The following is a 13,350-nucleotide window of genomic DNA, read 5'->3' on the forward strand; positions in this document are numbered from 1 at the left end:
ACTCAAATCTGCAACGTTAGCCCCAAGCTTTCTTTGAGGTTCTAGCTTTCTATTTCCAGCTCTCTGATTACATCTGTCTCAATATTCAGCATATGGTAGGGATTTTGCAAAACTATAGGATTAGCTTGGTGATTTTCCTAGCTGAAGCAGAGAGAACTAATGAAATAGCCAAGAAGGTTCTTGACATTGTTACTTATGCATATAAGCATATATGTACACACATATGTACATATGTATTTATTTGCTTTAGCAGATACTTTAAAGTAGAATTCAATGATTAGAAAAAAAATTATGATTTTAATATTATTTGAGAAGTTCTTAATCTATACTTTATTGAATGTAGTAAGTAGATTATGATAAGCAAGTTGGACTGTGGGTGTAGTCCTTGTTCATTTTCTCATTCCATTTCTGTCCTCTTTTTTCCTCTCCTTTTTCATTACCTTGTAAGAGAAAATAGCTCAGGAAACTGGTTTACAATCAGTAGTCTGGGAACTTCCGGGATTCTTGACCAGCATCCCCCTGGATGTTGCATTCCCTGACGCAAGCAGCATTGTTTTAGGGTAGGAGTTTTTATAATGGCTGTGAGGTCGAGCGGCTAAGGTTGATAAACGACAATTGTTATCCTTTGCAGAAACTCAGTTGGAATCCTTTTCTGTCAACTTGTATGTTCATCTGTAAATTAAGAAACATGTTCCCATTCCCTCCCTCTCCCACCTCAACAGTTATGGACAGACTGCTTAGGAACTCCTATTTCTGAAGATTTCGTGGTCTTCTGTAAAGTCAGTTTGTTCTCTAGAGCAGTGTCATCTTGTCCCAGAACCCCCTTTACTTATTATCACTAGTTCTTTTTTTTTTTTTTTTTTTTTTTTTGAGACGGAGTCAGCTCTGTCGCCCAGGCTTGGCCGGATCCAGCTCACTGCAAGCTCCCCTTTACTTCAGCCTCCCGAGTTATCACTATTTTTTTAGTAGAGACTTTGTGTTAGCCAGGATGGTCTCGATCTCCTGACCTCACCATTCGGCCTCCCAAAGTGCTGGGATTACAGGCTTGAGCCACCGCGCCCGGCCCATCACTAGTTCTTTTGTGCTATCACTGATTTTCTTAGATTCTTTGTCTTTTTCTATGGATCAGTTTTGGTTTAAATAGGTGTCGAAGGGAATTGTAAGTCAGCTTGTATTTTAGAGGTTTTGTTTCTACCTCCATGCCAAATGAACTGTAGTCATTGAAGTATCATTGTATTATGTTTATTTCTTACTGTCTTTACTAATAGGCTTTTTTAAAACCCTAGTTTTACTGATGTTCTTAATAAAGTACTGTTCCTATTACTAAATAATCTTTACATAAAATGCTATAGGTTGAAATAATTTAAAATATAGAAATGAAAACGTGGGATGATATTTGAGAAGACTTAGATTAGCATTTATATATAGCATCAAACGCTTCCAGCAGTATTCATTTAAATACTGCTTCCATCAATACTGCTTCCAGCAGTATTCATTTAAAAGAGAGACAACCAGGAGGAAAAGCTGTAGTTCTTTCAGCTTATAGGACCCCCCAGAAAAACAAAACAGGAAAGTACCTTTTGTTTTCTACTTTTGGAAGGTATTTTTTCTAACTGATCGTACTTTAATGTTAATTTTTTTCTAGATATCTGTAATTAAATCTAAACCTAATAATTGAGGATCATGATGACATAGATCAATAGTGCAGTAATCAACACCCAGATATTTTGGGAAGTAGTGTGAAGTGATGGGAGGGAAGGAACTTTCCCTTCTAGGAAAACAGTGAGAATAATATTTTAATGACAAAATATTTATTTTTGTCTTGATCTTTAAAAATCTATAAAATGGAAAGAATATCTCTTCATAGAGATTTTTTTTCAAGATTAAATGAGATAATACATGTGAAAATAATTCATAGCGTTCAGTAAGCCCTTTATAAATTTAGCAATTGCTGTTATTATTGGGATTTTTAAAAAGAAAAGCTATATTCTAGGACAGCTGGTAGTAAATGCACTGGCCGTTTAAGATTTAACAAAGTAGTTAAGATACTTAAACATGGTGTTCAACTTCTTATTCCTGCAGTTTATTGATTCTTGCTATTGGAAAGTTACCATAAGATTTAAATCTCTTATTCTGGTTCAGTAGGATGAATAAATTTAGTAACAATCTTATAAGTAAAATAACTCCATCTATCCTTATTTTTTCTTTGTTTCAGGTTTCCCCTCAGAAAACCTATAAGGTAAGTTTGCTCAATTGCACTTCATACTCAAGTTTAGGTTATATTTTAATTATAAACATGCCTTTGAAATTATGGTGGATTTTTGTGGTTTTTGAGAATGTGTATTCAAGTAATTCAAAATTTCAAAATGTTTTACAAACTTAAAATATAAAAGATGTTACTTTTTCTGGAAGACAGCATTGTTTTGATAATACTTCTAATATAAGCATTTAAAAAATTTGTTCAAAATGATATTTAAGGTCACTCTGAAGAGACTTAATTTTAAAATCTATTTGTGACTGTTTTGAATTATGAGTAGCTTGGGAGGTGAAAATGGAATGCTAGTTTTTGATATATTTTATCACTTGTGTAACTATAATTGCCTTTAGTTAATGAACTTTGGCACTAGTTTAGTCTTAATTACTTTATTTTTTAATCTTATTTTATTTTTTTTGAGACTTGTTCTCGCTCCATGGCCCAGGCTGGAGTGCAGTGGCGCAATTTCGGCTCACTGCAAGCTCCGCCTCTCGGGTTCACGCTGTTCTCCTGCCTCAGCCTCCCGAGTGGCTGGGACCACAGCCGCCCGCTACCACGCCCGGCTAATTTTTTTGTATTTTTAGTAAAGACGGGGTTTCACTGTGTTAGCCAGGTTGGTCTTGATCTCCTGACCTCGTGATCTGCCCTCCTTGGCCTCCCAAAGTGCTGAGATTACAGGCGTGAGCCACCGCGCCTGGCCTAGTCTTAATTACTTTAAGACAGTGAAGAAAAAATTCCAAAATGTTCAAATATATCTATGCCTGTATCCATGTCTATATATTTATTCATTTCCAGGTATTAAATGCCTCTTCCTCAGTGTTTTTGCTTTCAGCATTTCTTCTGTTATCTTAATTATCATAAATATAAAATGTAGGTAGTATGTCATTCCTAATTTTTATATTTTATCATTTTTAGTGTCAGCATAGTCCAGGATCCAATGCTAACCTTGGCATTTCAGTGAATATGTGTATGTGTACATGTGTGTTATTGTTATAGTCTTGTCACCCAATCATTATCTGATCAGTGTAATTGGCTAAGCCATAGAAAAAATAATAATAATAATGTCATTTATGCTTAAAGTGGTTGGCTAAGACTTCTGTGGCTAGAACTACCTAGGCAGGCTTAAAATGAGGCTGGCCTAAGGCTTGCTTTTTAAATTTTAAACCATTCTCATGCATGCTGTATTTATGCAGTGATTTTGAACTTGACATTTCATATGTAGAGTTGGAGAATGTGTTTAATTCCTTTTAGGCACTGTGTCTTTTTTTTTTTGTCTGTTAAATGGAAATGATAGTATTGACCTGTGAAAACCATACAAAAAAAATGTAAGCAGTTACTTCTAAGAATAAAAGAGACTTTAATGCTGAATACTATTTTTAATTATCTTAAGCACTTTTTGTAATCGAGTAAATAGACTGTGTATCACCAAAACTTATTGAAAAATGTAATTAGAGAGGCTTATGGTGCTGTGTAAAGTAAACTGATTTCCTAGTTTCTCTTGTAAGATCCACTTTTGGAATTTTAAATTTTTTATTCTAATGATTTTCTTGCACTGAGCATTTGATTACTTTGCTTTAATTTAGGCATGGAAGTATTTTGAACCGAGAGTCACCAACAGATAAGAAGCAGAAAGTTGAGCGCATTGCATCACATGATTTTGACCCCACAGGTAAAACACTATTCATTCTTTCAAAGAATATTGAGAGTAGTGAAGTTCAGAATAATAGAGCTTAAGCTACCCGAAACACTCAGAAATAGTTGTTTGATCTGTTTTAGGACTCTCACATTCCTCCAATTATATCATAATAACGCCTTTGCATTTAGCAGGAATGCAAGCATTTTTAACTTCCAACACTGTACATTCCACTACAGAAGTATCATTGTAGAGTATATTATATCTTTAAATAGTGATAGTAATAGAAATGATTATATAATAATTGGAGATTTGGTCAGATCAAGGACTCAGTATTAAGTTGAATCTTGGTATAAGCAGTAGTATGTCATAAAACCAAGGCTCTAGCAACTCTACACTTCTGTAGTCATCTAAAAATTCAATTGTGATTATGGTGAATTGGAGTTTTAGATAAATCAGTTTCACAAATTAATGATTGTCTCATTTTAGAGTAAACAAATGAATAGAAATTCCTTTCTCTTCAGTTAAAAAGTATTCTGAACTTAAAGAACTGTCTTTCAACCTAAGCAATGTCGTCTTTCTTAGGGTTGTCACGTTAACAGACTTTCAGATTGATCTCCTTATATAACATACAGGCTTTTTCCTTTTGCTTTCTCCTTGTAAACTTACTCAGTATTTGATTCATAGAAAGTGCTTGGTAATCTTGCTTTTGTCATTTGAAACTGACATATATTTTTTGTGTACATACGATTTTATTCAGTTGCATGTCCCTTTGACAAGAGACGAAGTAAATCCCGCAATCTCAGATACATAAAAATAATGTTTCTATTTTTAGGTATTTTTATTTAGAAATATAATTTTAAATATAGAGAATACTATGTTTTATGTATCTAAGACATTTCTTACTTTATTAGTATAAACTCCTTTATTTTGAAAAAATATTATAAGTATTATCTAGGAAGCACATAGCTAATCATTTTCTGCATTTCGGGGAGTAGGTAAAATGAAATTCCAGTCATCAATTTAGGAGGCTTTGGTGGTGGGAAATATGTATTATGTCACTTACGGATCTCCATGAAGAGAGAATTTTCCATTCTGATGCCTAATTTTGTAGTCATGGGGCTCAGAGGCTTTCATTTACATGATTAGGTATTGTCTTGCCAATAAGGTCAAAAATTTCTGCCCTATGTTCACAAAAATATAATCTTGTTAGGTTTATTTTGTATCTATGTCTGTGCTGTGCCCATCTCCAAAGACAGATTTAAGCAAAGATGTATGCAGTGCTTCATAATGAGATCATTATAGCTTTTAGTGCTTTTGTCATCTCTACAATTATCAGGTGATATATTTTGTATACTATTCATGTGTTGTTTTGTTTGAACATATTTTTATTGCACTGTCTTTTCTTCGATAAATCTTTAAAATATGTCATTACCTGTACTGTTTGTGACTATTCTAAGTGCTGTCATCTGTTATATTCATACTTTGTGTTTGCACGATTTAACTTGATCATGATTCATTCTTTTTTCCCCATGAATTTTTCCCCTTACATTGGTCTCCATATTTTCTATATCTCTCTCCTTTTCTCCCGCTCTTGTGCAGATAGCTCCTCCAAGAAGACAAAGTCTAGTTCAGAGGAGAGTAGATCCGAGATATATGGTAAGCTAATGTAGCTAATTCAGACTTGCCCTTTGGAGCTTGCTTCATGGTGTTTCTTTTCTGTTCTTTTTTTTCTTTCTTTCTTTTTTAAAAAATAACTGCAGCCTTTCTTGTGTCTGCTGTGCATGGCATGATCTACTGCAGGGAAAGGGAGCCTGGGGTTTTTAACGTGGCTGTGATGTGGAAGCTTAAGGTTGCTAGAAACTAACATTGTAGATTAAGAGTAGGCCACATTGCCCATCTTCTCCCATCTTGTTTATGGTAGGAAGGTGATTATCTCTAATATGTTTGGGTCAGGTTCCTCCAAATAACACGAATGGGCTTTGAATTCTTGTCATCTTCTTCCCACGTCTCATTTGCAGAGTTTGGATTATGAAGAATTTGAGGAATTAAGTCTTTTCCTCTAAGTATAATACTGGTGTAATTTAGATGTATTAGCAGTTCTTTGGAATTTTTATTTCATTTTTTGTTTGTTTAGTTTTAATTGCCTCGTCATGTGGAAAAGTCATTCTTGTATAATTTATCCACGATGGCAAAAATACGTAAGTATTTTATTTTCATAGCTTGAAGAATTTATGCCTTTGAGAAATTTCTCTGAAGCTTAATCGGAATGGGAAATTTTCAAAATGGTACCTTTTAAAAATAATCTTAACGAAGAGCAAGTTTAACCTGAGTGGTCAACTTTTGCAGCAGATGATTGAAATGCTAATATTTATAGACTGTGTCCTGTCTTCCAAAGATACAATAAACCGTATTTGTGAAGTTCATACCTATTTTTCCTTTTCCTTTGCAGTTTTACCTGCCCTCTTTCCTTCTTTTGGGATCTGATTAGGGTTTGGTTTTGGGTTTTTTTGGCTTTTTGTTTTTTGAGAAAAGTGAATAGGAGAGGAATTACCTGGAGCTAAGACTTTAAAAATAATTCTGAAAGACTGATAAATTATTTCTTTTTTTAGGAAGATTCCAAATTTGGCCTCAAAGGGAAGTCAGGTCATCTTTAATAGAGCCACAAGTCTATAGAGTAGAAGCTCCCCCAGGTGCAGATGTTTCCTAGCTTGATATATAGGAGAGGAGAAAAATACAGGAATTGCCCTCCCCCTTTTAAGACATTTGACAGTTCACATCTGCTGGCACTTGAGTCCATAATAACAGATACTTTTTAGTATTATGAAAGCTCAGTATTTGGTTCTAAACCAGTTAATGCTGCTATGTTAAGACATATAGACATGGTTCTTTACTTGGGTTTTTGTGACCAGTGTTTTTTCTGTGTATAGCTTTTACAGTAGTTCAGCAGTAAATGTATACTATGCCTTGCGGCACATCAAGTTTACGCTTTTTCTTCCTTCCAGAGTATTTTGGCTACTGATAAGTAAGAAATACCTAATTCCTCGAGACTCTATCTTTCTGTTCTGTATAAAGAGCTTTCTACAGTTTATCCTCTCCTTAGGAACATGAACTTTATCTTTATAGCTCTGTTCTTTTTCAGTAGCCTTTGCAGTGTTCTATTTCATCTTCCTCTCCATTTTCCTATATCTGCGATGTGTATTTAGAAGTTTGTTGTGTGCTTTGGATGAAGACTAACAATTTAGGAACCTCTGACTAGAAATATTATACTAATATTTTTCTCAACAGTGATAGAAATATTAATACTAGTTCAGACATGCCATTGGCTTGGTAGTGATAGAAACATTTTAAGTGGTAATCAGGAAGTAAGGTGTGGCTTCTCTGTGTGTGTGTTTTTTGAGAACCCTTGAAATACCTTTTTTGGAAGGAACTGAGTCCACAAGTCCTCAAAAAGCACTCGTTGGAGGGATGAGTTGATTAGAACAGAATTAGTATGCTAACATAAATCTCTTTGACATTACAAATATTTTATAACCTGTGTGAATAGACTTCTTTAGATTACATACAGTTAACATAGATGAAAAAGTCTCTCTGGGAATTCAGAAAAGCTTGAAACTACTGAGTAGAATCATAGCAACTGGTGACATTCTACTTTAGTGTAGAGTCTTATTATAAGCCCACTTCAAACTTTTGAAATTATACATTGTTTTCTCTTGGGGTAAAAATTCATTAGGTGGGTACTTAACAAAAATGCTAGTTACTCACATATTATTTATTTTAAACTTTCTTGGCTTTTTTTTTTTTTTTTTTTTTTTTTTTGAGACAGGATCTCGCTGTGTGGCCCAGGATGGAGTATAATGGCATGATCATGGCTCACTGCAGCCTCAACCTCCTGGGCTTAAGTGATCCTCCTACCTAAGCCTCCAAAGTAGCTGGGACTACATGTGCACACCACCGCACCCAGCTGTTTTGTTTGTTTGTTTTTTTAATAGAGATGAGGTTGTTGAAGGAATGATTTGCCAGGGGGGGAAAAAAAAAGAAAGAAATAGTAGAGACAAAGTCTTGCCATGTTGCCCAGGCTGGTCTCTGTCTCCTGAGCTCAAGCAGTCCTCCCACCTTGACTTGCCAAAATGCTGGGATTACAGGCATGAGCCACCGCACCTGGCTTCCTAGGCATTTTTAGAGCTACTTTGTGAAATAGATTTACTTTGTACACCTTAAAAGGAAACAAAGCGTTTGCTTTGTATTGACTTTTTTTGTTACATTTCTGCCCAGTGCGGTCAGTGAGTTATTTATTCCATTTCCCCTTATTTTTCCCTTTCTAGCTGTTAGAGTCTGTTAAATGTGTATGGATGTGTTTTCTGATCTACAATTTTAATAATACTTAATTTTAATAATACTTTTGTGGGTTACTGTAGGAAATGAGAGATTCAGCAAGTGAATTCTGAGTTAGACCATAGCTGCTGCTTAACAGCTGTCATGGTGTCATGAACAGATTCCTGCTGACAGTATTCGGTGCAAGAAAATAATTTATTTCTTTTCAAAGCTGTCTTAGTGTGCTCAGGCCACTGTAACAAAATACTATAGACTGTGTGGTTTAAGCAATAGAAACTTATTTTCTCACAGTTCTGGAGGTTAGAAGATCAAGATCAGGATGTCAGTGTGGTCAGGTCAGAGGATTCCCTTGCTGGCTTGCAGATGGCTGCCTTCTTGCTGTTTGTCTCATGTGGCCTTTCCTCCATTTGTGCCAAAACACCTTTTCTTTGGTTTCTATGATATTACATCAACCTGGTTCTTTACTCTTTGTAATTATTTTGTCTCTCTTTGATTGTTTTTTCCCTCTTGTCTTATACGTGTAGGCATGACCCAAGTTTCTGTCCCCAATCTTTCTTCCATTCTCCAGTCTAAGTGTCCCATAAATTCAGAGCGACCGAACTGGAGTTCATCATTGTTCTCTACAGCTGCGAATCAATCTTCCTCTTTATTTCCCTAATTCTTTTAATGACACTGTCATTCTTCCATTCACCTAGTCTTATATTTCCTTAAAGTTATATTTGACTTCTCCATTTTCCCTTTTCCCCTGTGGTCAGCTATGTGCCAGGTCCCCTTGATTCTACCATCATAATATTTTTCATCCTTCACTCTTTGTTTTCAACCCCACTGCCTTGTCCATCATTTTATTAGACTATTTTAATAGATTCATAACTTTTATTTCAGTTTCACATTGATTCATTAACTTTTCTCCATTCTATATTCTGCCTTGACTTGTCAGATTAATATTACTAAAGTAAGAATTTGGTCATTCACTTGCTAAGAAAGTACAGGTAGTTGTTAAGATAATGCCACAATTTGTTTCCAATTTATTCTACTCTGATTCTCCTTCAGAGTTTCATTTTCCAAATACGTGTTGGCATTCTTCCTTTGCACATGCCATTTCTTTTTTTTTTTCTTTTGAGACGGAGTCTCGCTCTGTCACCCAGGCTGGAGTGCAGTGGCCGGATCTCAGCTCACTGCAAGCTCCGCCTCCCGGGTTCACACCATTCTCCTGCCTCAGCCTCCCGAGTAGCTGGGACTACAGGCGCCCGCCACATCGCCCGGCTAGTTTTTTGTATTTTTTAGTAGAGACGGGGTTTCACCGTGTTAGCCAGCATGGTCTCGATCTCCTGACCTCGTGATCCACCCTTCTCGGCCTCCCAAAGTGCTGGGATTATAGGCTTGAGCCACCGCGCCCGGCCAGCACATGCCATTTCTGTTGTCTTGAATGATTTACCTCCTATAACTTAGAATCCTACTCATCTTTCAAGGCTCAATTCAAGTACTGCCTTTTCCTAGGATTGCCCAGCTACTTTTGTTGTTTCTGAATGTTGTCATCTTGTTTTATATTTAATTACTTGTATTTTTGTTTATCTTTACATCTCCCATAATGCTGAACACATTGGAGGCCCTCATTAAGTGAGTTTTGAATGAATGATTGTTGAGATTGACATAGGAAGTATTTTAGTAGAGAAAATTGATAGAATAAGATCTTGACTTATCCTAATTGAATCTTTCTTTCCTTCTGAAAAACTTTAAGATAGAAGAAAATGTAACTTAGAGACATTTTTCTGGTAGTGGTCTGAAAGAATGAAATCAGCATACTTGGAATGTAAGGCTCCTCTTGCTGGCAAGATTGTGCATTTAGAATCAAGAAGCTTCTTAATCAAAGGATTATCTGAGGTCTTACTCATAAAACATGTATGTCTGGCACCAGTTTAAAATGAGCTGTTTTTATGAGGTTGCACATGGCCCTTCTCCACTCCCTTCCCTGAAGCTAATTCTTAAGAGGTGAAACTTAGAGAAGTTTGGTCATGAAATAAAATAAAAGGTGAAGAAAGACTAATGTGCTTTCACTAAAGTCCATGTAATATGGAAGATTTAACAGGTTATCTTACATGTTTAACACTCCATTTTCATTAATATGCTCCATACTCTGTTTTCATTGTAGGAGTTGTGGCCTTCTTTCAGGAATAGTTATAGAATGAAACTTCATTTTTTTTCACTTTCAAAATATGATCATTGGTAATTATCTATTGAGTAAGAAGGAAGCAGTCTTTTTATATTGGTTTTAAATGCCACATTGTTATAACAGAAAAAATATGTCTTTTGTTATGATAAGGAAATAAAACTTAGAAAAGGATAGTATTTATGTAAATTTGATATAACACCTTTACTTCACTGATGAGATGAAGCATGATATCAGGTTTATCAGCTTCTAGGCAAAATATGATTTCTAAGAGACAGGACATAAACATTTTTTTGTAACTAGAGGAGTTATTTTGGGGTAGATGGAAAATCAAATTATTATAGTTGGAATTTTGCCAGGGCAGAAGGTTAATTAGTGTTCTTATAGAAATGTTTCTCTACTTTGCATAGTCTTCAAGGCTATGATTTTTTTTCTAATTAGAAAGTGTTTGAGTATGTTTGTTTAAAATTTCCTTCATGTATAAAATTCAAATTTATTTAATAACTATTTCGTGAGCACCCATTATATGCCAGGCACTATACTAAAGGATAGAGATACAAAGATATAAGTGACTGTACCTGCTTTGTGGTTGCTCACAGTCTAGTACAAAAGAATTGCAATACATTTTGATAAGGGCAATGATAGAGGTATGCACTCATTTACCATTACTCTATATGCACTTAAAAAAACAGCTCTGAAGAAATACTCATATGGCACCAAGAACAATGGGACCGAAGAAGTATTACTAGGACTAAGTCTTTTGTTTTTTTGAAAAACATGTGTTTATTATTACTGTTATTTTTTGTAGAGAAGAGGTCTTGCTCTGTTGCCCAGGCTGCGCTCAAACTCCTGGCTTCAACCAATCCTCTTGCCTTGGCCTCCTAAAACATTGGAATTACAGGTGTGATCCACTGTGCCTGCCTGTTAGGATTACGTTTGAAGGAAGTTTTAAGTTTCACTGGTTTTACTTTTTGAACACTCTGCCTGTGTTTATGCAAAGTGCTGGTATATAGCACATATCAGAGTAATTAGGTGGCCTTACAAAACTCATATTCACAGATACATACATTTGTATGGTAGTTATGGTTAATAATCTTTATACCAGACGATAAAGGATTTAGCAACAAAACAAAACCATGGACTATATGAGTTGTAAAAATCAGAAAAAGTAAAAATGATGAAAGCTGGTTTTTGGGATTTTTTAAAATAAAATTTGAAGATTGCTATTTTGGAGTTATGAGTTTACTTTTATCTTTGACTTTCTCTGTAACATACAGGGCCTATTATCTGTACCATTCTTTGATTCTTAAACATTTTCATTTTTTTCTCCATTTGTTTTCAGTATTGTCCTGCCAGGATTTTATGTTCTTTGAGAACAAAGACTCCAAGTAGTTTTGGGTTCTTCAAGCACCTATGGACTGCAGTGTTAAATAACTAGTATGGACAGATGCTCAATGCAAATTTGCTAAAACAAACAAAAGAAGTAGGATTTTTGTGTGTGTATGTCAAAAAGGATATTTCAAAGATATGATAATTTAGCCAGTAGTGGTGATTTTAGTTTTGCAGAGGGTGGAATTTATCCCTCTGTGGTGGGTTAAAACAGCTTCTGGTCAGAAACAGAATATTTCTCTGAAGAAAAAGGGAAAACATTTCATTTGATTTTGAATGAGAGGGAACATAATAGATTTGAGCGTTTGAAGGACTGGATTTCTGAATTTTGAGTGGTAGGATGGCTTCGTTTTCAGTTAATTGTCACCACAAGTCTAAATTTATGCAGATACCACAGATAGACGGGACAGAACAGTATGGTTGATTTGTATTTGATAGATTGTGAATTGACTGTATGTGTAAGGTATGTTTTCTTTTTATATTGGTCTGCTGATTTAAAGTACATGTTCAAGTACATCAGCCTCACGCTAGCAGTAAATATAAAATAGTAAATGTGGCTAATATAATGGATTTGGGGAGAAGAAAAAATTGAATGGGATGTGTGCATGGTTCTTTTTCCTTTTCCTCTTTATTCTTTGTCCCTCATCTTCTCCTTTAGCTGTAGTTAAGAGGGAAGGTTATCAGACTGAGACTGTTATGAATTGGAGAAAACAGGTTTGCTGTATTCTGAAGTAATACTAATAGATTTTCTTGATTCTTATTAATCTGTTAGGACTCTAGGCATATTTATGAAATTGACTGTGCATGGTGCTATTTTTTTCTCTCTGATGACCTCCCTTTCTGAGTTTCCTTTCATCTCTGGACTCGTCTACTTGTCTGAATTTCATTAATTCATAAGCAATTTTTCTAAGTTTCCTTCTGTCCCAGAATATATGCAAGGTTCTGAGATAAGGTTGTGATCAAGATACAGCCCCCACACCTTTGGAGCATAAAATCTAATGAAAGAATAAAAACAAATACAAATCAGTGTGAGTAAGGGTGATACAATAGGAGTATACAGAGGGTGCAGTGGGAGTCTATAAGAGGGACACCTAACTTCAGTCTACATATTTAGGAAAAGCTTGTAAGAAGACTGATTCCTTTCTTAAGGACGTCCGGCTGTCTCTCATCTTCTAAAGCTAACTACAACAAGAAGCTCTGCCCCTTTAAATTTCCCTTCTCCCTTCCTTACCCATCCAAAACTACTTTCCTTGTTTACTAAAAAACAAAACTTAGACATAAATCATAATTGATCCTCTTTTTTTTTTTTTTTTGAGATGGAGTCTCAAAAAAAATTCTCACTGTTGTCAGTGATCTCGGCTCACTGCATCCTCTGCCTCCTGGGTTCAAGCGATTCTTCTGCCTCAGCCTCCTGAGTAGCCTGGAACTACAGGCGTACACCACCACGCACAGCTAGTTTTTGTATTTTTAGTAGAGACAGGGTTTCACCATGTTGGCCATGGCGGTCTCGATCTCTTGACCTTGTGATCCGCCCACCTCAGCCTCCCATACACGCCCAGCCAGAATTGATCC

General features: G+C 35.5%; 1 protein-coding gene across 4 annotated transcripts in view; it reads left to right on the forward strand.

Annotated features, from left to right (window-relative positions):
- The first annotated feature begins 3,139 nt into the window (after nt 1–3,139).
- The window catches only part of ARHGEF12 (Rho guanine nucleotide exchange factor 12), a 78,684-nt gene continuing 68,473 nt past the window's right edge, over nt 3,140–13,350 (forward strand). For 2 of the 4 annotated variants that reach the window (XM_050759362.1, XM_050759364.1), the window contains exon 1: nt 6,025–6,088. In XM_050759362.1, the coding sequence (XP_050615319.1) occupies nt 6,076–6,088 (13 nt within the window). In that variant the 5' untranslated portion in view covers nt 6,025–6,075. Of the gene's footprint in view, nt 3,924–5,489; nt 5,547–6,024; nt 6,089–13,350 lie in introns of those variants that run through there. The other 2 variants (XM_050759365.1, XM_050759366.1) reach the window with 2 other exon arrangements.

Source organism: Macaca thibetana, chromosome 14, assembly GCF_024542745.1.
Source record: "Macaca thibetana thibetana isolate TM-01 chromosome 14, ASM2454274v1, whole genome shotgun sequence".
In the NCBI taxonomy this organism is placed as follows: Eukaryota; Metazoa; Chordata; class Mammalia; order Primates; family Cercopithecidae; genus Macaca; species Macaca thibetana.